The sequence below is a fragment of the Anabrus simplex genome, chromosome 1 (assembly GCF_040414725.1).
Source record: "Anabrus simplex isolate iqAnaSimp1 chromosome 1, ASM4041472v1, whole genome shotgun sequence".
NCBI lineage: Eukaryota > Metazoa > Arthropoda > Insecta > Orthoptera > Tettigoniidae > Anabrus > Anabrus simplex.
This window is the reverse complement of record NC_090265.1, coordinates 995,758,588-995,785,153: the sequence shown is the minus strand read 5'-3', so window position 1 is coordinate 995,785,153 and position 26,566 is coordinate 995,758,588. Positions and strand designations below refer to the sequence as shown.

The following is a 26,566-nucleotide window of genomic DNA, read 5'->3' as shown; positions in this document are numbered from 1 at the left end:
GCCTCTTTCTTCTTCCCTTTGCACAAGAGAGGGTCAGTGAGGATCTGCTCTAACTACCCACACAAGCAAAATCTTCCTGTACATAATTACTGAACCAGCATTTGAAGCTGTGTATCTCCCCTCACATATCTGCACAACAAACAGGTTTTGAATAAGGAAAAGGAACTTGAGAACTGATCCTTAACATAGACAAATAGATATCACATGAGTTCTGTGCCCCCATTTTCATTTGCTTCCTTTACATTAGAAAAGCGGTTGTGTTGTTTGGGAAATGTTGTAACAGGTGCTTATAGAGTTTGGTGTCCCATCACACTTGATAGCACTGATCTGAGGTCTGTACAACAATCACATAGCAGCTGTAAAGACAAGTGTCAGCACCTCTGAATTCTTCAGTGTGTCTAAGGGTATTAGACAGGGTTGTGTCCTATCCCTTCCACTATACTACTTCTATGTTGAATATGCGATTAATAAAACTCTTAATGGATGGACTAGCGGCATATCAATTGGTGGAAGAACTCTTAATAATCTCTGATTTGTTGATGACACTGTACTTGTAGCCAGCAGTAAAGATGAACTTACTGTATCATATGGATTAGACATCAATCTTGGCGTCCGACTCGTTGGCTGAATGGTCAGCATACTGGCCTTCAATTCAGAGGGTCCCGGGTTCGATTCCCGGCCGGGTCGGGGATTTTAACCTTCATTGGTTAATTCCAATGGCCCGGGGGCTGGGTGTTTGTGCTGTCCCCAACATCCCTGCAACTCGCACACCACACATAACACTATCCTCCTCCACCGTAACATGCAGTTACCTACACATGGCAGATGCCGCCCACCCTCATCGGAGGGTCTGCCTTACAAGGGCTGCACTTGGCTAGAAATAGCCACACAAAATTATTATATTATATTATCAATCTCGGCAGGTCCATACTTATGACGATTGAGGAGCACAGGTCCAACTTGTAGGCCAATTGAGGGAGTTGGAAGTGGTGCATTTTTTCATCTACTGTATTTTGGGTCAACCGTCTGTGACACGGGAAGTTGTGAAGACGGGATAAGAAGACGGATCACGCTATGATGAGTAGCTATGAAGCAGCTCACCAAGATCTGCTAGAACAGGACAGTCACAAACAGTACGAAGATCTGCCTTGTTGTAGCACTTGTGTTTTCTGCCTTCTTCTATGGTTGCAAAACATGGATTGTCAAGGCCAGAGACAACCTGCATATTGATACATTCGAATTTTGGTGCTGGCACAGAATACTATGCATAAAATGGACTGGAAAAAAGAACTAATGCATCCATTATCAAAGAACATAATGTTTCCATGTGCCTTTCTTCCTGTGTCAACTAAAAAATCCTCTAGTTCATTGGGCATATTGTGAGAAGAGATGGAGAAAACTTTTAAAAAATATCAGCATGGAAGGGAAGATTGAGGGCATGAAACTGAGCAGGAGAACAGCGAGCAGGTGGATAGACCAAGTCAAGAAGATAACCAGTTTACTTCTCATCATGTTTTTAAGGCAAGCTGGTAACCGTTCAGGATGGCAACGCTTAGTTCATGGGGTCATGACGCTCAGCAATGAATCCAATGACTTGTTTTGATGATATGATATTAAAACTGAGATAGTAAAGAACTTAATATAAGGACTGAGTAGCTATCCAAATAAATAAACCCCTCCCAATATAAAAAGGTATAAAAATAAGAGGGATATCTTTTAGTGTAATAAGTAGGATATTTTAGATAGCATCTTGGAACTTGCAGTGCTGCACTTCGGTACTAGAAGTAGCTACCTAAACATGTCCTGAATAAGTATCTTGTCACAGTTTGCATGTATGTCACTCAAGTGGTTGAAAATGTTCTTACTGCCAGGCCACACAAAATGGAATGCGATTCTGTACACTCCACAAATGGTACAGAGTTGAGACATGTTGGTAAGGCATTTTGACCAGATGACTGGAAGTCAATTACTTGAGGTGCCTGGAGAAAGATGACAAGCCCTACAATATACACAACATCCAGACTGATGATATGAAGTGGAAGGCTTTCACTGATAACAATCTCACCATTTGAAAAATGGACACTAACAATGAATATGTTAGTTTCCAGAAGCTCTGCTGGTTTCAAGTCAAGATAGTGAAACCTTAAGAATATGAATGCAAGGAATCATTTGGAGCTGAACATTATAGGCAAATGTAGTGTAGGAAACCAGCTTTGCACAGGCTTTTGGCTAATGCCCTTCTACCTTCCATTATGGATGCCAAATATAAAGACTTAATTGTTCTCCATGAAATCACCAGCCATGAGCCTTGACTACTTCATCTTTACTCAAACCTACCTCACGGAAGGAAGGGAGAGGAGGAAGGAGATGATGGTTAAGTCCACTGATCTACCTCATGGATGGAGAGGAAATAGAAGTCCACTGTTTTACTTGTTAGTAAATTAGTGCTCCTTGTACTGTATTTGTGGTTTTTATATGTCCTGTTCACTATTTTCAATACTTTTTTTTCTGATTTGTTGTTTTAATTTTAAGATTACTTAGTTGAATGAAATATTACATTGGTAATCATGGCAGAAAGAAAGAGGGTTTAAATTCATCAAAATCTAACTTTTCAATTCTATAATGATAACCGAATAGTACATAGTAGTCCGACTCATTTGCTGAATGGTCAGCGTACTGGCCTTCGGTTCAGACGGTCCCGGGTTCAATTCCTGGCCGGGTTGGGGGTTTTAATCGCCTCTGATTACTTCTTCTGGCCTGGGGACTGGGTGTTTGTGTTTGTTGCAACACTTTCCTCTTCATATTCACACAACACACTACACTACCAGCCACCACAGTAACACACGATAGTGATTACATCCCTCCATATAGGTTTGGCATCAGGAAGGGCATCCGGCCGTAAAACAAGGCCAAATCCACATGTGCGACACAGTTCATACCCGCAACCCCACAGATTTGGGAAAAGCGGTAGAAAAAGAAGAAGAATCGAATAGTACATAGTTACCCATATTATACTGAAACATCATACTTCTGTTCTGTGGGAAATGGTTGATACAAAATGTAAGGATTTATCATTTTATAATCATTTTTATCTAACAATGATAGAAGTATGAAATAGCATTAAATTTTATTTCTTTGTATAGACTGATCACCTACAAAGACCTACAAAAAAGAACTGAGAAGAACATTTCGATTTACATCCAAAAAAAATTGCAAAGAAATGCCTAAATCTGTTTTTGCTTATACAGTATCTCAGACTAGTAAAATGAATTTCGTAGTTCTTGCAATCACATGTTGACAGAGAATCCAAACCACAGGAATGTTACTTTCTTTTTTAAATTTGGATAGAGTGAATTCTATTTTCAAATAGTTGCAGATGTTGGAGAATGCTTTAATCTTTATACCAATATTTCTCATAGGTTGTACATGAATAATTTACAGAAAGGCATGAAATGGCAGTGTGAGATTCAGATCACTGCAAATGTTGTAAACAGTTTGGTTTATGTCATGATATTGTGACTGTGTTCATGACTAACAGCACCCAAAAACTGGCAATTTAATCTCTCGGAAAACTTTGAAAGAAATGCTGAGTGTTTGAAATGAAAATGGCCATATTTCTGATATGATTTACATTTCTGACTTTTCTATCTAATGAATTGTGTTCTTTGCTCAGGAAAGATATTCGTAATGCTGTGGAAGTAGCAGTAATTGCTCAACAAGGCTGGTGGAAAGTTGGTTCTTTCTTGAGATCCCAAATAATATTCAACATTGCTGAGAAACTCCAAGGATGCACAGAAAACTTCAGCAGGTAACTAAATATAAATTCTCTTATATCACCCTGGTTGTTTATTTTATTTTAGTGCAGCTAGTGGAGTGTAAAAATACTTGTGCATTTGCAGTATAAATATTTGTGTCCTAGATCAGATTACAACTGACTTTTCATTGTACCACTTCAGAGTTCTCTGTAACTTACCTCAACACAGCGCATCATAAGAGTTAATTCCTTTCAAAGTATATCTTCTGACACTGTTAACCTATTATAGATTATTTTCGAGCTACTGTAAATCAGAATATGAGTGGAAAGGTTTAAGCATGATGTGTTAGCCGAGTGTGTAAATTGCACAAGTACAAAAAATGTTCACCTCTCACAAGTTGCATAAATAATTTTATTTATTCCCACAACATAAATATCAGTTCTACAGAAAGAAACATAGGGATGGAAACAAAGTACTGGCAACATATGAATTTATGAATGAAACCATTTATTGCAGAATTATCTTTACAGATTGCCCTACTGCTTGAAGTATGGTGTTTCAAGGATGCAAATACTTCTCTCAGGGTGGTTCCTTTAGTTCAGGGAAACATAAAGAATTTCACCAAAAGCCTATACAGTATCAATATCGCCAAATATTTGATGTTCACCTTTCTGCGTTGAAAATTGTGATAAACAGTACACACACATATATATTATATTTAGTAATCCCCAACCAAAAAAGACCGGTGGAGACCAGAAAAAATGAATGATAAAAAATAGTAGCTAGTTCACTTGATGTTTTAGGCTAAGTTTCATTTGTTTCTGGTACTGGATGGGACATGGCCTGTTCATTTATTAAATAAATATGGAGGTTATATTACAGTTTTTTATTATTTGAAATAGTTATGTTTGAGGAATTAAGGTATAATAACAAATGTTCAACTTTTACATAAAATGAGAAGAGAAGGTAATGTAGCAGTAAAAGAATACAGATTGGGACAAAGGAATGAAAGAGAAAATTGGTTGGTAGAATTCTGCACTGATCATAATTTAGTCCTTGTTAACACTTAATTGAAACACACCTGTACGTGGACGAGACCTGGAGAAACTGGAAGGTATCAAATAGACTTCATTTTGATTAGGCAGAGATTGCATGTTTCACTAGGGGTTTTCCTGAGCTTAACTCAAAACTTAATGTTCACTCTTTGTTCACAATCAGCATCTATTGTGTCACCATCACTAAAACTAAACAGAGTATTGCTAAATACAGCCCTGCCACCTAGTGCGTGTATGTGGAAACATTGCCAAGGCCATCTCAGAATGTACATATACCAGGTAACATAAAACCAATATTTATTCCTTTGTTCGCATTGCAACCTCAGAAATACAACCCTTGTCCCGGAACTTTTCTGACAAAGGGTTAGAAAGACGTTTTTGAAGACTTTCAACTGAAACGTGGCATTGTATGGAAGTGAAACAAGGACTATAACTAGCTCAGAAAGAAAGAGAATAGAAGCTTTTGAAATGTGGCATTATAGAAAAATGCTACAGGTGAAATGGGTAGATCGAATCACAAATTGAATTAGGGAGAGAAATTCTATTTGGCTAAATTTGAAGAGAAGAAGAGATAGAATGATAGGAAAGGTCTTAAGACACCCAGGACTTGTTCAGTTGGTTTTTGAGGGGAGTGTAGGCAGTAAGTATGGTAGGGGAAGACCAAGGTATGAATATGACAAGCAGATAAGAGCAGATGTAGGATGTAGTAATGTAGAAAGGAAAAGTTTACCACAGGATAGAGTGGCATGGAAGCTGCATCAAACCAGTCTATGAACTGATGACTCAAACAACAACACATAAAAAGCTATGTTAGGAAATAAATTCTGTTACATTAAAAGTAAACAGTAAAATAGGAACACTGCAATTATCATTCCCATGTGATGTAGACAATGCAGCCTCATACAGCAAGCTCCTATTAGAGAGGACTGTGGCTTCTTACCAGTATTAGATGAAGTCTTAGCTCCAATTGATCAACCAAAATGGCACAAGGCCACAGGTCCTGATGGAATACCAGATGAAGTGCTCAAAGAAGTAGGTGAAAAACTGACAAGGCATTTACACAAACTAATTCTTAAACTTCAGAACACCAAAGAAATTCCTCCAGATTTCAGAAATAGCCTAGTAGTTCCTGTTTTCAAGAAAGGAGATTGAGCAGACCAAAGCAACTATTGGGCAATATCACTAATATCTTGTGTGGAGATAAGCTCATTGGTCAAATTGTAATAAATCATTTCAGACCCCTTGTTGAGGAAAAATTCCCAAAAGTCAGTGTGGCTTCAGACCACCAAGAAGCACTACAGATATGATCTTCACAGCACGGTAGCTGCAGGAAAATTGTAGAGAGCAAAATAAACCTCCATACATTGTATTCATTGATCTCATCAAGGCATCACTATCTTGAGTGTTCTGTACAAGGATACAACTGAAGCAGTCATCAGTAATAATTATACTGGAGAATCATTCCACATTAGCTCAGGAGTTAAGCAAAGTTATGTGATTGTTCCCAATTTATTCTGCATGTTGTCACAGTAATGCACCTTGTCAGAAACGACCTTCTCCAGGAATACAAATAACATTCAGCATGGATGGGAGACTTCTCAACATCAGTAGACTATATGCAAGAGCACAGATGGCTACTGCAGCTTTAGTTGAACTACAATATGCTGATGACAATGCCATTGTACCACAATCAGAGGATGAACTGATATTCATTTTAACACTTTCACCTCCGTAGAGAGAGGAGTATGGTTGTTTAAGCATGCCGTCTTCTTACCTAGAATTTTCTTTTTCTTCCGGTAGATAACTCGAGTGTCCTCTTTTCTTGACACTGTACAACTCTCCATTTGTGTTCTTTTACTCATTGTTTACAAGCTTATTTTGGCACTTCTCAAACTGATTGAAACTGCGAGTGATGGTGGTTTGTAGTAGAGAAAGCTTCAAATGAGTAAATGTTACAAGTATGAAGGATGAGTTCTCCACCTAATTAATACTTTATTTTACATAGTGTCAATATTATTTACACAAAAAGACAGTACCAGTTTCAACCTGTAAATAGGTTATCTTCAGCTGCTAGAGAACCTATTTAATAGCGACTCTATAGAATAAATATCACTAAAATTAAAATTAAACAAGAATGCCATTAAATAAACATGAAAGCCACTACTCTAAAATTACTTAATGTTAAGATATATACATATGGTACAGTTTTGGAGTTAAGGGGATATTTTCAAAAATTACATTTACTGAGGTTGGAATTGGATACAGTTCTTAGAGTTTATCAAGAATCACCGACATTCAGGTGTCAAGTTGTCTGTGTTAAATGCCAATATTATGTCCAACGGTTTATGAGATGTTTAAAGTGCATTGTTGTGCCAAAAATATGCAGGGGCATCGTGTTCTTTAGAATAAGAGGTTCAGCAACCAGTTCACAGACACATAGCTTGTATTCAGTCTATATCACTGCTGAAAAATATATTAGTGAGTGTCACTATTCTAAAAAATACTTAACATTAAGATATATACATATGGTACGGTTTTGGGGTTGAAGGGTTTTACACTGACCCCATGATTATTACATATTACAAAAGTTCTATTTGCTGAGGTTGAAATTGGATACAACTCTTAGAGTTTATGAAGAATCATTGACATTCTGGTGTCAGGCTCAGATATAGATTATAGTGAGTAAATGTTGTAGTAATAAGAGTGATTCCAGAAGAAGAAATGTGTAATATTTTGCACAATAAAGATAGGTGAAAGCTTCAAATGAGTAAATGTTGTAGTAATAAGAGTGATTCCAGAAGAAGAAATGTGTGATATTTTGCACATTAAAGATAGGTGATAATCTGATAGCTTCAGATAGTGAAAATGAGTGTGATTATGCATGCAGTTAAAACGCTGGAAGGGTGAATAGTAATCTACACAGGAACATTCTCAATGATTTCTTTAATATGCACTAATGTGCAGTGAAGTAGGCAGCTTTTTAAAAATGGCTGGGCCTCAGCAGTGGCAAGCTGCTCAGGCAGCAATGTTAAAAATCTTTGACACTGCATATAGGAAGATTCATCTTCACATTTAATACAGAAAAGATCAAGATCCTGCACTAATCTGTCCCAAGAGGAGAAGAAGTAAGGCCCAATGTGATCATCAATGGAGAAGACCTTGAGTTGTAAATACCTTTCCTTACCTAGCCAGCATGCTCTCTTTGAGCACAGACATTTACCTAGATGTCCAACAGAATTAACTGAGTGGATACATCTTTTGGCAGCCTGAGAGCTAGAGTCTTAGACAGCTGTGATGTCAATGCTGCAACCAAAATTCCCATGTATAATTAAATTGTAATTCCCACCTTGTTATATGGGTGTGAATGCTGGGCAACCTATAGACGACATTTGAAAAGACTGGAATAATATCACCAGCTATATCTGAGGAGGATACTTGGAATAACATGTCAAGGCCTGTGTACAAATATCAGTGTCTTGGGTGAGCTAATGCCTGAAGTATTGAAGCTATGATTACCCGATGCCAATTACGCTGGATGGGCCATGTGGTCTACATGCCTGACAACCACCTTCCCAAACAAATATTATATTCTGAGCTGTCACTAGGTAAACGCAGTATCAGAGCTCAGAGGAAATTCTTTAAAGATGCGATTAAATCAAATATCTCGAGGTCCAAGATCGGTATTAATAACGAGGACACATCAGCCCTGGACCATACATCTTGGAGAGTATTGATATGTAATGATATGCTCCATTTTGAAGAAAGCCGGCAACAGACTGAGAGTGAAAGGAGACAACAAAGGAAAGAAAAGGAATTCAGAAGTAGCAGAAGGTTTCCCATTCAACATCCCAATTATACCTGGGCTCGTTGTGGCAAATTTTGTACTTCCCATATTGGGCTATGCAGCCATCTCAAGACCCACGGAAAGTTGAAAGATCGACCTACTCATGTTGAAGTGTTTGTTGTTATTCTCTTGAGTCAGGTCCTCTGATCCTTTTCTTATAAATGCATGAGGTGGTGAGATCCAAAACATTGTTGATAACAAGGCTCTCTAATAGAAAGATATCCCTTCCACTAACAACAAATCTACTCAGTAGCACCTACAACATATTTCATACCTTCTACAGTACTCTTCACTATTAGGTTAATACAGTATTACCCTCTTTTACACTTTTCAAGGGACTCAGGGAATACTGGTGTAAATCATGGGAAACTACTGCCCCTGTTTTACCGGGCAGCTCAGCCAGAGAGCGAGAGTCCCAGAGGTGGAACGTTCGCTTTCAGGCAACGCAAAGATTTTAAGGGCAGGGATAACCTAAGGACTGACGACAAATGAAAAACACTAAAAATGGGCTTTAACATTTATTTAAAAAATATGAGCACTTTCCAAAATCATCTAGTATTCTCAGAATCTTGAAATGAAAGAATTGTTTCTTCCCAGCCGGAGTTCATTGGAAATTCTTCACCAAAATTATATTCTGCAAAGATATGAAACTAAATTTTACTTAATCGCATTAATAAATTAATCCTCTTATTATTCGAGAAAACCCTATCTTAAATTTCCAAAATCTGAATTTTAATCAATTAATTAAATTGGCAATATTTCTGTTATTTACTCTTAATTCAATGAAATTTTCATCTCATCACAAAAAAATCAAATAACCATTTCTTTTAATTAAATGTTCTTCCAATTAATTATTTATACTTTAAATTATTTAATTAAAATAGTACCGGGCGAGTTGGCCGTGCGCGTAGAGGCGCGCGGCTGTGAGCTTGCATCCGGGAGATAGTAGGTTCGAATCCCACTATCGGCAGCCCTGAAAATGGTTTTCCGTGGTTTCCCATTTTCACACCAGGCAAATGCTGGGGCTGTACCTTAATTAAGGCCACGGCCGCTTCCTTCCAACTCCTAGGCCTTTCCTATCCCATCGTCGCCACAAGACCTATCTGTGTCGGTGCGACGTAAAGCCACTAGCAAAAAAAAAAAATTAAAATAGTTTGAATGATTTAATTTAACACATTATATTTTTAATCTTGCATAACCTAACGCAATGTTGTGCACAACTCACAATTAAATGCTTTAAAATCTCGATATGCAGGGTTACTCTTTTACATTCGGTGAACTTAATCCATTGACGTGATCCTTGCTTAGATATTTTCCTCTGAAGCAATAGATCCTAATCTATCTTATTTCACCATAAAATCGCTTAGAGATTCATAATTGAGTCAAATATGATCGCCACAAAACAGCAAGAAATCGAAGAAATTTTACGCGGATAGCGTACACATTTCGTGATGAAATGTCACCATAACAAATCATATTTACAAAATATTATCCATTCATCCATCTTACATTCATGCTTAGGTCCACGGCAATATTATCAAATGATTTTAATAAAACCTAGCCCTTGATTTTTATTTTTTATAATTACTCGAAATTGGAGAAGTTTTCCCGATGACTATATCAGATAAGGTCTACCATTGCAATCATTTGGCATGTGATGGTATCAGGGTTATCACTTCTTAATGAAATAGAATTCACAACGATGTCCCAGGAGAATTTTACAGTAGAAATCATCACTAATAATTCCATAAAATTGCCTACAATATCGGATAAATGCACATTCGCGTATGCGGTCTATGAGTCACGATTTCATTATTATTATTCTCCTCTTACCTCAAAACATCGATCAATATGTGCTCCTCGTGAAGAAATTATGTTCGAGGACATACTTTCTTCCTTAATTGACCCATTTAATGGACACACAAATAAAATCCTATCATAAGATCCATTTACAAGTCTCAAATATCCAACATTTCAGTAAATGCAAAAATGTAACATACAAGTTACGACCGTATTCCAGGCCTACACTTACTCAAATATGAGCACACATTTACCACTCACAAGCACATTAATAATTATACTCATGGCCATAAATTATTCCTTTAGACCGTAATAATGTCAAATTATTATTATGTGCGCGCGATCGCGTCATCATAGGCTACAAATTAATGAAATTATAGATGACTCTATCTTATCTCGAATCTATGATAAACCACAAAATCATCAAGGGAAGCTCCTAAATTAATAGAACACGTCGATATTTGTCCCACATAATTCAAAATTATTTTCAAATTATTTAATAAATTAATAATTATTATCGCATGGGTTACATAATTTTAGCACTCTCCTATGCTTATTCTGGGACAGTGAGAACATGTCACGAAGCACTCACTCAAGTATAACAAATAACAGGTCCCAAATACACTCTCACGCACATCTCAAATTCTACCAACACCAATGAAAGAAGAATGAAATTTCTAACTACAAAGACTAATAGAAATTACTGTCAATAAATAAGCAAGGACTATGTCTACAATATTATCACAAAAGATCGACAGAAAAATATAATTTAAAAATCTTATCTGTAATGGACATGGTTCTGGACTTGGCAGATGATCAGTGAAATTGGATCAGACCTCCATCTCGAATTATATTCTCCCGTTGGCTGAAGGATGCCTCACATTTTAGTTACTCATGGCAGCAGCAAAGGAAGACATGGAACAATCACAAACTCCTTCATAACGTTGAGGTTCCATCCTTGGGAATATTTCAGGACTGCTTGCGATCTTCCGTCTTCTGGTAAAAAGCTGAAACTAACAAGTCGGTTTTAGTAAAAGTTCCGAACACACACTCGATGCGTTATGATGGCAAAGTTTTACGTACTTTACAGTTCCTCAATTTTGTAAAATAAATGAATTCTGAACTGCGAAATTTCAAATAATTTTTGCTACTTAAAATTTCCTCAGAAGCAGAAATATTGCCATATTGCAGCAGATAAATGCTTATAGTTGCCAACGTTGTGTAATCACCTCCAAATAAGACAGGCACTTTGAGAATATGACGACGAGTACTTGAATGAAGCAAGTAGAAATGTGAAAAGAACCAAATCTCCCCAGATACACGGGTATTTAATATCCTTAAGACGTAGGTGTGTCTGCAAGTTGTATACTATTGGTTGAAATCTTGCGATCGGGCTAATCTTCCAATTCTATTGGTGAAATATCATGACGTACAACTTCACAAAGTATTGATCGCCCTTGGCCTGGTAAATCCGTAGTCACGTGGCACACAGCAGGGGTCTAGGACACAGCACAAAAAACCCAAGGCCGATGCATGCTTGTCGGGAGAAACCTGTTTCTGCCGCCGGTGAGCGGATCTCCTACAGAGTTAAAATCTCCGTTCTGACTGATAATTTAATGCACTGTTCCACCCTGACAATAAAACATTCTTCCCAAATGAACCAATTACCAATTTTCAAGGGTACACTACTTATATATGTAAAAATGCTCTGGGAAAGGACGTAAACATTATGCAAATAAATATTAATTTATAGAGCATTTTAATCTTAATCATATTACAGTACTTACCTCAAATAAAGTTCCAGTGTAAATTAACTGTTGACACTACACTGCCTCTGTAATTCTGCTCATCCACTGACCACGAGAAGGGTTCCAGTAGGTAGTTATAATATTATGTTGACACGCCCCCTCCACAAGTGATATCAAAATGGTGTCCGGCTAGTGACACCCTGGGGTAAGCGTATCACAACAAGGAAGCAACAAAATCAAAATGCAACCAAAACACAAAGATAAATTAAAATAAATGTGGAAGAGTGAATATATAGCACCAGGGACCCATTTTCCAAGGAACAAAGGTTGGGATCAACAAGGGGAACCAGAACAAGCATCTACAAGAAAACCTTGTACACCATTTTCAAAAAACTATACTATAATTAATTCAAAAATTGCTACAAACTATTACATATTTAGCAGAAAATAACTGGATGAAATAAATTAATTTTGTTTAGTTAGAAAAAATTTATCTTAAGTTTCAAGTGAATGAAAATAAATACATAGTGCTAAGTCATACCTACAATTCCTTTATATATATAATTTTGGTAAATGTTGCTTTGTAAATAAGAAAAAATATAATTTATAAATACTAAGGTGAGGTTTTAACAATAAATATACTATCTCTTAATATGAATAAATAAGTAAATAAATAACTAATTTAAGTAAATAGTACCAAATCTACGAAAACATTAAAATTTTCTAGAATGAAATACTAACCCAAGCGACCTAACTAAGAAAGGAGCTCCTTAAATAAACCTAAATTTTATCATTTTACCTGATATCTACATTTAAAATAAATTGTCTAAGGACCATTCTTAAGGGAGGGTTCACTTCACCGAACACGTAGCAGAAAATAAAAATAAAAAAGGACAAGGACATCCCTGACGAAAAATATCAGTCACATAGCATATCCCAGAAATAGAACCGAATAACATAGTAAAATTTAGCATGACCAATACAAAACCACAAACGGAAAGAAGCGCGAAGTCATAGTTCATATGCAGTACACTTCAAGAGAGAACCGGTCAGGTAATACCAAAGTTAGTAATCACATACTCAAATACACACACGTAAGAGAGCAATAACAATAGGTCCTAACACAACGGCATTCAGAAGCAGACTCTCTTACGATAAGATAATAATAATAACAATAATACAACGATTACATAACGACCGGACAAAGATAAGAACAGATAACCAACAATGACAACAGACACGGTTTGAGGAGATAAGAGGACTCAACAAAGCAAGAATGATGAACGTATTAAGCCCTCCGTTAACAATGTCCTTACATACTACAGAAACACCACTCGTAAAATGAATAATAAAGAAATTTGTTGTCACCAAATAGCCCAAAATATACTTATCTACCTTAAATTACACTATAATAATAATTATTATTAGGGAAAATTAGTGTCCACGGAGATTGCTCGGTGCACAATTTAACATGTTCCCTTACAGAGGAGAAATGAACCCATAATAACATAATGAAAATAAATAGAACAAGAAGTCACAATAAAACATAACGTCGCATACCGGCAAAATTTACGAGCACAGGCAGCAATAATTCAAATTAAAATACTAGCATGAAGGGAACGTCACTAGAATCACACAAATTAAGCAGAAATAAAATAAATAGTATGAAAAATAAAATGGGAAAAGGCCCAAACACACCAAGGGTTTAACGGACGTCACAATGCACATACTACGGCTCCAAAATACAAGTGCACATGACGAAAATGAACAGACATAATTTACGCCTCGCAAAAATAAGTACTCCCAACTACGAGGCACCTACAAAATACAGCCAAACATATCCACAAATAAATAAGATGTAGTACTTACATGAATGACGAACACAATAACCAACTAATCCGTAAATGAACAATGCACCGAGCAAGCACCATGTCACACGACCAAAGTAATTTTACCTTAAACACTACATCTTTTACAACAAATTAAATATAACTACATTTTTATATGTACAATTAATCCCTGAAAACGGGATGCAACCACACTTTATCCAATTCCCATGGCCAAGAAATCCATCTTGCAATATAGCGTAGACATTACAAAGCGTCTAACTCCAGTCGGTTCAAAATGCAGACAAGCGAGCAGACAGTCATTTTCAGAATGCAGAGCACTTGTCACACAGCGGTCAGTTCAGAGAGTCAAGCGCTATCTGTCTAACAGCGTTCACATTTCTATAGACTATAGAATTATCTAATACACAATAAATTTTCTTTCTCTGTTAATAATATATTTAAAAATACATTTTTTGGGTAGGTAAACCACTCGTCAGAATTGTCATGCGTTTTGTTCAAATTTGTCGAGCAGGCAACCCACTCATCAGAGTTGTCATGCGACTTGTGTAGCTTCCCCTGATATAATCGGCTAGTTTCACCATGAGTTGTCATAAAGTGTGTGCTGTCGGGGTTGATCGCCATGCTGTGGTTTCTCAAAGCATTATATGTTAGTTGTGACACCATTTTATTTTGACTTTTTCCCATCTCTAACAGTAAATTTGAGGATTTTAATACATTGTGAGCATAGGGAATCCGAGGGGACCAAAAAATGCTGTAAACGATGGGAAAACATAAAGACAGGGTAATACAGTAGTTTACTTACTAGGAGCCTGTCCCTTTACAAACAGATGGATGGAAACCATATTCATACTTTCACTTCAGCCGTGAAACAGATTGCTGTTCTCCATTAACTGAACCACGTACATGGCCGACTTGTCTTTGACAAATGTAATAGCTATTTAGTCATATATTTGGACATTTTTGTAATGTATGCCAAAATTCATTGATTTTTGGACACAAAACATTCAGTATTTTTTTATTTATAATCGCTTTTCAATTTTACTGGTGTTTTCTGATAGATCACATCAAGAAAAGTCAAATGACACCTTACTCATCTCTGCACGACATTTAAATACCAAGTTACACCATGCAGTAACTGACTTTCAACTGCCAAAACATACCTGAACTGGGTGGCCATCTTCTGATGATTTTCATTTGTGCATTATGTCAGCTACTGTGGTCATGTCTTATCCATACATAAACCATTCCCATGTATGTAATACTTTCTGAGCTGTAAAAACATACTGCATTACATGAAAAACATTACATTGATTTTTGCCAGAGACCCATGGCTCTAATTTGAATGATGTTTCTCGTCAAAAGACAAAGATTGACTGATACTTTAAAATTGAACGTGCACATTATGAATGTCATTAAAAAAGTCTGAGAGTAGTCCTTATTCCTTTCACAATCTTAAGTTACATATTAATGTTGAAATCATTTTTAATGTTATCTAGCACTATTAAATCTGCCCTTAGATACACCCTGCCTGCCTGGGTAACTTTCAATGAACCATGTCAAAAAAACTTACAAAGAATACAGAACAGTTTTTATGTTCAATTTAAAAAGTCCCTTCCTTGAGAAGTAAGGATCTATGAGATATATTGATATAAACATTCATATTCAAAAATGAAGTTGTTCAATTCAAATGAAATTTGGGAAGTACAAAATAAAAAAGTTATTACAATATCATTGCAGCCAGAGAATGTTCCACCCACCTCCAACACAGACTAAGATCATCTTTGGTACCACTTCAGACTGTCTTGTGCATGAATACATGAATCAATATGGTTAAGCATAGAATCAAACCTCACATGATATTCTGCTTCAGATTTCCTCATAGTTGTTGCTAATTATGCTTCAAATCATAAACATGTTTTAACATGGAGGAAGCTGATGTTCCATCTCATCCCACAGATGTTTAGAAAATCTGTAGGCTATTTGCAAAAGGGGACTCAAGAAAGTTGACTATTCCACAAAAATATGCATGATGGAGAGTCTAATTAGAGTGTAGGTATCATCTTCTTCTGTGGCGCTACATTCCAGGGTGAACCTTGGCCTTTCCAACGAGCTTCTTCCATCCATCATGGTCACATGCTCCCTCTTCCATTTTCTGTATCCCAGCTCTCGTAGATCATCTTCCACTCCGTCCAACCATCTTGTTCAAGGTCTACTTCGTCCTCTTTGTCGTCCTGGGTTTCCAAAGAGAATCTTCTTTGTCACCTCAGACTCCTCCATTCTTGCCATCGTTCTTTATTATACACGGGACCAATCCTTCACAGAACTTTCCTCTCGAATCCATCAAGCAGCCTTGCGTTGGTTTCCATCAGGGACCATGTTTCTACTGTAAGGTGTGAGGACTAGTCTAACAAGGGTTTTATAAATAGTAAGTTTTGTTGGGCGGCTGAAGAGTCTTGACCAGAATAAGTTGCTCAAGGCAAGGTATGCCTTATTTGCTGAGATCAGCCTGATCTTAATTTTAGGTGAGACATCATTAAAGCAAGTTACTATGGAATCAAGATATATGAAACTATCTACTCTTTCAAATGTATATCCATCCACACTGGCTTAATAGGCTTTCCCACAGGTCATATATTTTGTTTTATCTTCATTTATCATTAGGCCCATCTTCCTGCTTGCGTGGTTTAAGGCTGTGTAGGCTTCTTTCAATGCTGGTATCGTTCGTGCTACAATGTCTAAGTCATCCGCAGACGCCAAGATCTTCACAGACTTGTAGAAGATGGTGCCTCTGGTCTGTAGGCCTGCATCCTTGATCACCTTCTCAAGGGAAATGTTAAATAATAAGCATGCCAACACATCTTCTTGATGTATCCCATTTTTTATTTCCAGAAGGTCTGAACACTTTTTTGAAACTTGAATGCAGCTTCTTACATCAGACGTAATCATTTTTACCATTCTCAACAACTTTCCATGTATCCCCATCTCCTGTAGAGCACAGTACAGATGGTCTCTATTGATGCTATCATATGCAGCCTTGAAGTCAATAAAGAGGTGATGGGCTCCAATTCTGTATTCGACAGTCTTCTCCAAGATTTGGCACAAGTTGAATATCTGATCTATCATTGACTTTCCTCGTCGAAATCCACTTTGATACGCTCCAATCTCTCTTTTCACCTGTGGGAGTAACCGATCGAAAATTATGTTAGATAGCACCTTGTCCCCCAGATTCAAAAGGGTGATTCCATGATAGATTCTGCACTCCATTCTGTTGCCTTTTTTATGTGTGGGACATATTATTCCTTCATTCCACTCATCTGGTATCATCTCCTGTTCCCAAATGAGAGTAATAAGATCAAACAAGGACTGCTCTACTGTTGCTCCTCCACATTTTAGCAATTCTGCTGGGATGCTATCAGTGCCAGGGGCCTTATTATTCTTCAGCTTCCTTAATGCTTCTCTAACATCCTCTATCAGTGGGCTATCTAGTGACTTTCCATGGTCCAATCTTTGTTCACACTCATGGGAAGCACCATCTACTTGTTATAGCTCTCGGTTCAGTAAATCATTAAAGTGCCTTCGCCATCTTTCAAGTATCTGTTTACTCTCACTTTTTATGTTTCCTTCTTCATCTCTAATCGGGCTAGTTATTGGAGTAAATTTTCTTTGAGCACTGTTCACTTTTGTATAGAACTCTCTGGTTTCATTCTGGTTCTTATACAGTTCCATACATTCCACTTCAAGCTTAGTCCATTCCCTTTTCTTTCAGCGATGTATTGTCTCTTCAATCCTCCTTTTCTCTCAGTAATCCTCCAGCAAACTTCTTGTACAGTTCGTCTGTAGTGTCTTTTGGTATGCGATTTTTTTTTTTTCTTCGGTAACCCTCCTACACTCTTCATCAAACCATGTAGGTCTTTTAAATTGTCTTTCCATCCCTAGTATCCTTAGCTGATTTGTCTATAGCTGTTTTTATACTGTAGTTAACTATCTCTGCTCTATGTACCTTCTTTTATTGTTTCTTTTTCTTGTTCTAGGGCCGCCATCAGGTGACTTCCATATGCCTTTATGTATCTCCTTATGAGGAAGTCTGGTAGAGTCTACTACTATATTCCGGGAGGCTGCGATCAGACCAGTCTTATTCCATTGTAGTCTTGTTCCATTATTTGTAGTAGACTCATGCTTACTATGGGCTCCAGTTATGGGCTGGAACATGGCTTCTCTTCCAAGTTGTGCGTTAAAATCACCCAGTACAATCTTCATATCATTCCTTGGGCATTTATCATACCCTTTTTCAAGGGCATCATAGAACTCATCTTTTAGGTCTTCACTAGATTCTTTTGTTGGTGCATGTCCATTGATTATACTGTAATTAAAGAATCTTCCTTTTATTCTAATATTACTGACAGCCTTAGGTTTATAAGTGTGAAGTTAATCACCAAATGTTTCAGATCTTTATGAACAAGAAAGCCTGTACCAAACTCATGTTTGCCATCATCACAACTATAGAACATAGTACTCTCTTTCTTTTCCAGTACACCACTCCCTATCCATCGAATTTCTTGGATGGCGTTGATACTCTCTTTGAGTTTCCCGTGCTGGTCTGATAATTTCTTAAGGAATCCTGGGCTATATAGAGATCGAACTTTCCAGGTACCAATTTGGGGTTGAGTTTTCAATTTTGTATTTACCATTCGTTGTCCAGGATATATGCCATGTCGTTGTCTGTTAATCCGTCTGGCTTCTGCTCTTTGCATTTTCATAACTTAGTTGTTGTTTTTTTTTTTTTTTTTTTTTACGGCAAGAGGGTGTTAACCTCAGGCCCAACCCCCAACCTGGAGGACTAGGGTATCACTCTTAATCTGGATCATCACCTTACACCTGTCCAGCTTGGGTGGCCCTACCAGGAGCAGATGCTATCGCCGGCATAGCTCTAAGGATCATAACATGCAAGCCTCCAAAACACCCGTCAAAATGTATTTTTCCTTCGTCAAGGTGATGATATCATCGGGAGGTGGGTATCACGATAATTAACATAAAAATAGTTGCTCGAAGCTTATGAATCTATACCAGATCGTTTAATGCAACTTTCAAAACAGAGGAGGACATATTAGCTATTAATATTAAGTATAATGGGGTGAGGCCTCCATAGAGATCTAGTGCAGATCCTTAGAGTTGATGCCCTATAGGCAAAATGTTGAGGATGGTGTAAACACCCAGCCCTGGGCCAGAGGAATTAGCCAATGAAAAATTCTGCAACTTGGCCAGAAATCTAACCCAGGTCCCCTTAAGCTAAAGATCAACATGCTAACCTTTTAGCCATGGAGCTGGACATTAAGACACATTAAAAGTATGTAATAGATGAATAAGTGCAAAAAAAGAAGCAAATGTGTGTGGTGTTGTGTTCCAATTAATTGTTATAATAGGAGGTGGGGAGTATTGTGTTGTCAGTAGAGAAGTGGTAGCAGCAGAATGGGTCTGTCAGAAGAGCTTAGTGACTTTCAATATGGACCATTCATTGGATGTCACTGAGTAACAAATTCATCAGGGACATTTCAACCTTCTAAAGCTGCCGAAGTTGAGTGTTGGTGATGTGACTGTAAAGGGGAAATGCGAAGGAACAACTGCAGCTAAACCAAGACCAGACCGACCTCCTTTATGACGGACAGAGACCGTTGAGCATTGTGGAAGGTGGTTGTAAAAACATCACAAGAAAACAGTGGAAGGAATCACTTGTGAGTTCCAAAGTGCTAACAGCAGTCCAGCCAGCACAATGACTGTGTGTTGGGACTTAAAGTAAATTGGATGCAATGGTCGAGCTGCTGCTCATAAGCCAAACATTCCTGTAGTCAATGCTAAGCAATGCTTGGAGTGGTGTAAAGAGCGATGCCACAGGACAGTGGATGACTGGAAACTAGTGATTTGGAGTGATGAATCATGCTATACCCTGTGACAGTCTGATGGAAGGCGAATGCCTGGAGAGCATTAACTGTAATCATGCATAGTGCCAGCAGTGAAGTACAGAGGAGGAGGTGTTATGGTATAGGAGTGTTTTCCTTGGTTAGGTTGTGGTCTCCTTATTGCGCTTAAGAAAACTCTAAATGCGGAAGGATATGAACACATTTTAAACCATTATGTACTACGTACAATAGGGGACCAGTTTGGAGACAATGATTAATTTTATCAGCACGACAATGCACCCTGTCAAAGCTCCATCTGTGAGGTCTGTGGACAATAACATTCGTGAAATGGACTGGCCTGCCTAGAGTCCCAACCTGAACCCAGTGGAACACCTTTGGGGTGAGTTACAACATCAACTTCACTCCAGACCCCAGCATCCAACATCACTACCTTCTCTGGTTTCGGTTCTGGGCTGCAGTTCCTCCATAGACATTCAGACACCTCATTGAAAGTGTCCCTATTAGAGTTAAAGCTATCATAAATGCAAAGGGTGCACCCACCCCATGTTAATGTCCATTAATAGGAAACTGACTCGGGTAAAGTCTAAGTGCAATTTCAGATAGGTGTCTGGATACTTTTGATCAGGTTGTGCATATGCTTTTTTTCTGGTTAATATTTGCATACCGGTACTTTTCTCTCCATTCTAAATTAATACTTTTCTACATTCTTTTTAAAATAACGTGTTCTAGCACTCATGTAAGTATGTTAATGGCTCCCACTGATAATTTAGCTAATGTTTACTAGATTTGTGACTTATATTCACAACACAAAAAATTGTGTATAATTGAAGATCAAATTGAATGAAAGTAAATGACCTCGTAACTATAAAATTAATTGGTTCTTATTTCTTATTTCAGGCTTTTAAAATCAGTTGATCCAGAATTTTCCAAGGAAGTTATCCCCTCACTGGACTTACTGTTTCATTGGGCAGCATCATGTGATAAGAAATCTATTTCAACTGAAAACTCCACTCCTATTCCAAACATGACTGTGCAAATAACACAGGAACCTATTGGTGTGATAGGCATTATCATCGATGATAATTCCTGCCTTAACTCATTCATTGAACATGTAGCTGCTGCAATTAGTTTTGGAAACGCTGTTGTTGTGATACCAAATATGAAATATCCCACACCTGCAATGGAACTATGTCAAGTATTTGACACATCAGACGTGCCTAAAGGAGTGATTAATGTTATTACTGGTGATAAACAAGTCCTCTTATCTGGGTTAGCACAGCACCAAGATGTCAGAGCTATTTGGTACAGTGGTAGTGATGGGAAAATGATCAAATTTTTAGAATGGGCTTCAGGTTACAATATGAAACGCACATGGGTGCATTGCAATTGGGAGAGAAATGCAATTCCTAGAGAAGTATTTGAATTGAATGCCACTCAGAGAAAGGCTGTATGGATGCCAGCTGGAGAGATATTTGCTAATTGACTTGTTTTTTATATATTACTGTATATAATTGCAGAGTTATTTAGGTTAAGATCAAGTTCAGTTTAGGAACCTTGTGTCTGGTTTTTCTAATTTTACTACAGGGAATATGTAATTGCTGGTACTTGGTACTTTGTTTTGCTGCAATATATGATTTGAATTTAAAGTTTTTATTGAATAATTTAGGAGTTTTCATTGAACAGTGGCTTGCTCATAGTTTGTTTGAAAGCCAAACCTTTCTGTGTTGCCTAGTTTGAGTTAATATTCATTAGTATCTTTTATTGTTCTGTTGATGAACATGTCATAATATTTTTAAATTAATTGGACAGGTATTATATTGAATTAATGTAAAAGGACATATTAAGGAGAGGTGAAAAACATTAGATTACAATGTACAGCATCTAATAGATATTTTTCTCTTTCAAGTGCTCTTATTCTTTATATTATTTGCCATTCTGGATTATTTTATTGGTGGAATACGTGTCAGTGTAACTATTCTGAGCAACATACTTCAGAAGCATTGAGTAACATTATCGGCGACAATCTCCCCAAGATCGGCTGATGAAGTTAAGACACAACTATATCTGAAAATGATTGGGGCAAGACTGTACTCTGTCCCACCCTGTTGTTCAACAAATACTAGGAATACATCACGCGAAAGTCTCTGGACAGCTAGCATGGTGGAGTGTCAATTGGAGGAAGAAAGTTGCATTATCTGTGTTTTACTGCTGATATACTATGCTGACGGCAAGCAGTGAAGATGAACTTGCTGAATTATTGCAGCGGATAGAAAGCAAAAGTCTTGAGCTTGGATTGGAATCAAATCACAGCAAAACCAGGCTTGGGGCATAATCATGGTAATTATTTATTTCCTGCCTGCATGAATGCAGGCCCCACCAGACAAATGGAAATATACAGATGGGAGACGGGAATGTAAGGTGCTGTGGAATGTATGAATAATGCTGAATAGTTTACCAGTTGTTGATAGAGGAAAGAAGCTCCAATTCAGTGGATGTCTGATAAGTCTAGATATCGTTAATATATCTGTTTTATCTTGGCTTCTTGCTGAACAATACTGGCAGCTGTGAGAAAGAAATCAGAAGAAGAATTTCCCTTGGAAAAGTTGCTGTGGACCAGCTCCGAACAATCTGGCATGTCCGAGCAATCAGTAAACACACAAAGAAACGTCTGGTTTGTGTCTTGGTATTTTTAGTCTACTTCTATAGCTGTGTATCATGGATAACAAAGGCAAAAGACAAAAAAATCACATTGATACATTTGAAATGTGGTGTTGGCAGAGGATGTTATGAATAACTTGGATATAGAAAAGATCTGACTCCTCCATAATCGAGAAGAGTTTGGTGTCTCAAATCTTTCAACTCTTGTTAGAAAGGGAATTCTGAAGTTCTTTGGATGTATTATAAGAAGAGAAAATTGCCTTGAAAAACTAGTTGTCCAAAGAAAAATTAATGGGATCAGGCCGTGTGGAAGAACTCTCAGAAGATTGATAGACCAGATCAAATGCACCTCTTTGAGTGACAATCCAGAAAACAGAAGTCCGTAGACAAAGGCGACTGCTGGTGAGCTCCATTAAATAGTAAACACAAGATCACGACACTCAGGCATGAGTTATGCGACTGAGAAGGAGATCCTTCTATGAACCAGTATTTCATTTCAGTTTCATATCAGTGTTCTAAGGAATGAAAGTGATTTTTGTTTTATTTTTACCCAATATATGCTTTTAATTTTTAAATTGATAATTTGTCCTATTAATTCAAAAATTTATCATATGGTGACCAACAGAAAATACAAGTTAGTAGCATAATTTTGATCCATCTTTATCATTTACATTCATTTGAAAAATATTTTCCTTAACATGCTTCAGACTTGCTCAAAATTCATGGTGAATTTACTTTCCAGTTTTACTAATTGAGGGAAGGAGCTACTACTTGATATTTCTTAACATACGGTACTTATTGTTGGAAGTGAGGACACTTTTTTCTGTATTATCAGAGGGCAGTACAATTCATTAACCTATTTATTCTTAGATAGGTGTGTACATTGATTGTAGTACAATAACCTCTATGGATGGTATTGCAAATTTTTTGTGTTGATATTGTTACATTATATGAATATGTCATTTCCAACTATCTTTTTTATCATAAATTCATTCAGGTTATGGGCCCTGATCAGTACTGATAATTTATAAGTTGACTTTAATGCTAGATCTTATGCTTTATGCACATGTCCATGACACTATACTACTGCAAAAGAAGTATGGGACAAACTTCAATTACTATTTGAAGATTCTGATCTCACACAAAAAGTAAATTTATTAAGAAAATTTGTAATTCTTCTGGAGAATATATAAATACTATTATATAACAGCCAATGAATTATCTGATATTGGTTTGAAAGTATGAGGCGAATGGATTGGTACGGGTATGCTCTTGCTTTCGGGTTTACCAAATTAATCCATACAGTGATAACAGGTGACTCAATCAAGGTAAAACTTCAAGATGCAATGTTATCTCCTCCTAGAGTACAGAAGAGAAACACAGAGTTGGCCTTTCTTGGTAATGCAAATATTAAAGGGAATTACAAATCAAAAGGACGCGTTATCAGTGTGGAGGTTGTGGACACATTAAATTTCAAGGTAAAAAACAACCAAATGTCAATTCAGAACAAGGCAGGGAAAAGGTTTCCAAAAGAAAGTCAGACAAATCAAAAGCATTCTGCACTGTTTTATCAATATGTGAAGTTAATCCTGAAGACCAGTACTTTGATTCTGGGACTTTGATTCACATGATTAAACACAAGATTGATTGTATATCAAAAGATCATGGTAGTAAATAATAGAGAACTTTCAGAAGAAGGCATCAGAGTAAAGTGAATCTGCAAGTTGACACAGATGGGCAAGTAGACTTGATTGAGGTGAAGTGCTCCACATTCAATTAGTGATGTAAAATACCCAGGTATTTATAAATCGGGATAAATACCCAGGGTATATACTTGGGTAAATATCCAATTTGGATAAATACCCGGGTATTTTAGATTTTTCATTAAAAATCCTGTATCGTGGTAAGTTGAACCTTAAAAAAGGGTACCGGTATGCAAACTATTCTACATTAACTTTTTAGAAATGCAACAACATGAGATAGTTAATAAAACTAAATTTAATTAGAATTGGGACTTAAAAACAGAATTAGAATTTGGAATTAGATCAGGAGATAAAATTCAGTAGTTATAAGCTGAAAAACTCAGAATTGAACTAGGGCTTTTGCAAACATTGAGATAAAAGTTGGGGGGAATTTATTCAGAGCATTGGCCAAGTTCTACAAAAGGTGTAATATACAGTTTTCAACATACTGTATGTTTTTCAGAACAGTTTGTAGTACCATTCATATATAAAATAAATAATCAAATAACCAAAAAGACTAGTAAATAGAAAATTAACAGTTACACTTTAAAAGTTCTAAAAAAAAATAGAGGCCTTACTTAATTTAGGTTTAATGAAGCTTAACAAATGTATTAGGCTATTCATAATCATACATAATGAATCTCTTTAGGCTTAGGCCTATATTCCAATTTACAATGAAAAATATCAATTGAGTAGTACAACTAATATGAGTTTTCATCATGCTCAGAAATGTACTCTTCATCTGAGAGCGAAATGTGGCCATCATCACTGTCCTTGCTATCGTCGCTACAGGAAACTTGCATTTGTCCACTATTGGTGTTTTCAACTTCTTTTTCACTGCACCTGCCTTGTTTCCTTGGACTCTTTTCTTTTCTCGGCTTTGGAGTTTTGTTTAGCAGATTCCAGTTGTGTGACAATAAGCTATTTGTCCAGCCCTTTCAGTTGTAAGTCGGTTTCTTTTCTTACAGTGGATCCAGCTGAATGTGCTAAACGTTCTATCAATAGCAGCAGATGTTACTGGAGCGCCTAAAATTCTCACAGCAACATCAGCTAGCACACATGTTCCTTTCAAGCCCCTCCACCATATTATAGGACAAATTGCTTTCTCTTTTTCAGTATCTTTTAATCCTTCCCAAAGAAAGGGCAGCTGCCACAGCCCCTCTTTGTCTCTGTAGTCAGCAATGTTTTGCCGAAGTTCAGCTACTTTTGTTCCCATGCTACTGCCGACTTCACAGACAAACTCAATAGCATCAAGCAGTTCAATAGGTTTCAAATTGCAACCTTCAGATGAAGGGTTCAATAAGTCGGCAGCCAGATGAATTTGGCCGACACCAAATTTCACATGTTTCCCCAGTAGGGTTGCCAGATGTTCCGTTTTTTCTCATTTTGTTCCGCGTACGGTACACCCTTTAAACCGTACGCCCAATGTTCGGTTTTTAAAAATACCGCGATTTAGAGAATAGTATAGTATCGAAAAAGTGCGCAGTTATGATCAAAATATTCTGTATTCTTATTTCTGACCAATGATCAGTCATCACAGTTGAGAACAGCGCCTCTGGCAGTGTGCTAGCGGTACTAGTGGGCATGTAAAGCATGAGTCTCCGCCATTTTATTCTTGGGTTGCATTGTGAGTGGATGCAGGTCGTGTGTGGTAAACAAGAAATTGCTTTCGCATAGTGTGTTATGTAAACGACAGCTACACCAACCACATGGAATATTTTGAGTGATAACCATAATTGATAAATTTATAAATAAACAAGAACGGAAAGAGATCGATGAGTTGAAGAGAAAGACACAAAGAAGGAAAGGAGGTTGCAGCAGTATTGTTCCATCTGGGAAAAAGATCTCCCAGAATTACAGCACGTCGTGGGTAATAAGTACAAAGCGAGATGCAGAGTGTGTACTGGAATAGCTGGAGAAGGCTTTTCTATTAGTCATGGCGGAATAACTTGTGTACGGCAACATTTCAAAAGTGCTTCACATAAGGAGAGGCAGAATTCAGCACGGCATGCAACTGTACGGAAAAGCTACTCTCAGAAAAGTCTTAAGAGTCAGAAAAGGTAAGTCAACATGTTCATTGTAAGAGATAGGCCAGCACATTTTTGAAACGAGTAGTCTCTATTGTAGTCCTATCTTTTTATACAGAAAAGTGCATCGGAACTTACGCTTGTATACCATGCTGTAAAACACTGCCTAAGT

At 37.2% G+C, this 26,566-nt stretch overlaps 1 protein-coding gene across 3 annotated transcripts in view; it reads left to right on the top strand.

Annotated features, from left to right (window-relative positions):
* Positions 1-23,834, top strand: part of LOC136857880 (aldehyde dehydrogenase family 16 member A1) — a 188,573-nt gene extending 164,739 nt beyond the window's left edge. For all 3 annotated transcript variants that reach the window (XM_067136912.2, XM_067136911.2, XM_068225325.1), the window contains exons 11-12: positions 3,674-3,808; positions 20,865-23,834. In XM_067136912.2, the coding sequence (XP_066993013.1) occupies positions 3,674-3,808; positions 20,865-21,450 (721 nt within the window). In that variant the 3' untranslated portion in view covers positions 21,451-23,834. The remainder of the gene's footprint in view (positions 1-3,673; positions 3,809-20,864) is intronic.
* The last annotated feature ends 2,732 nt before the right edge of the window (positions 23,835-26,566 follow it).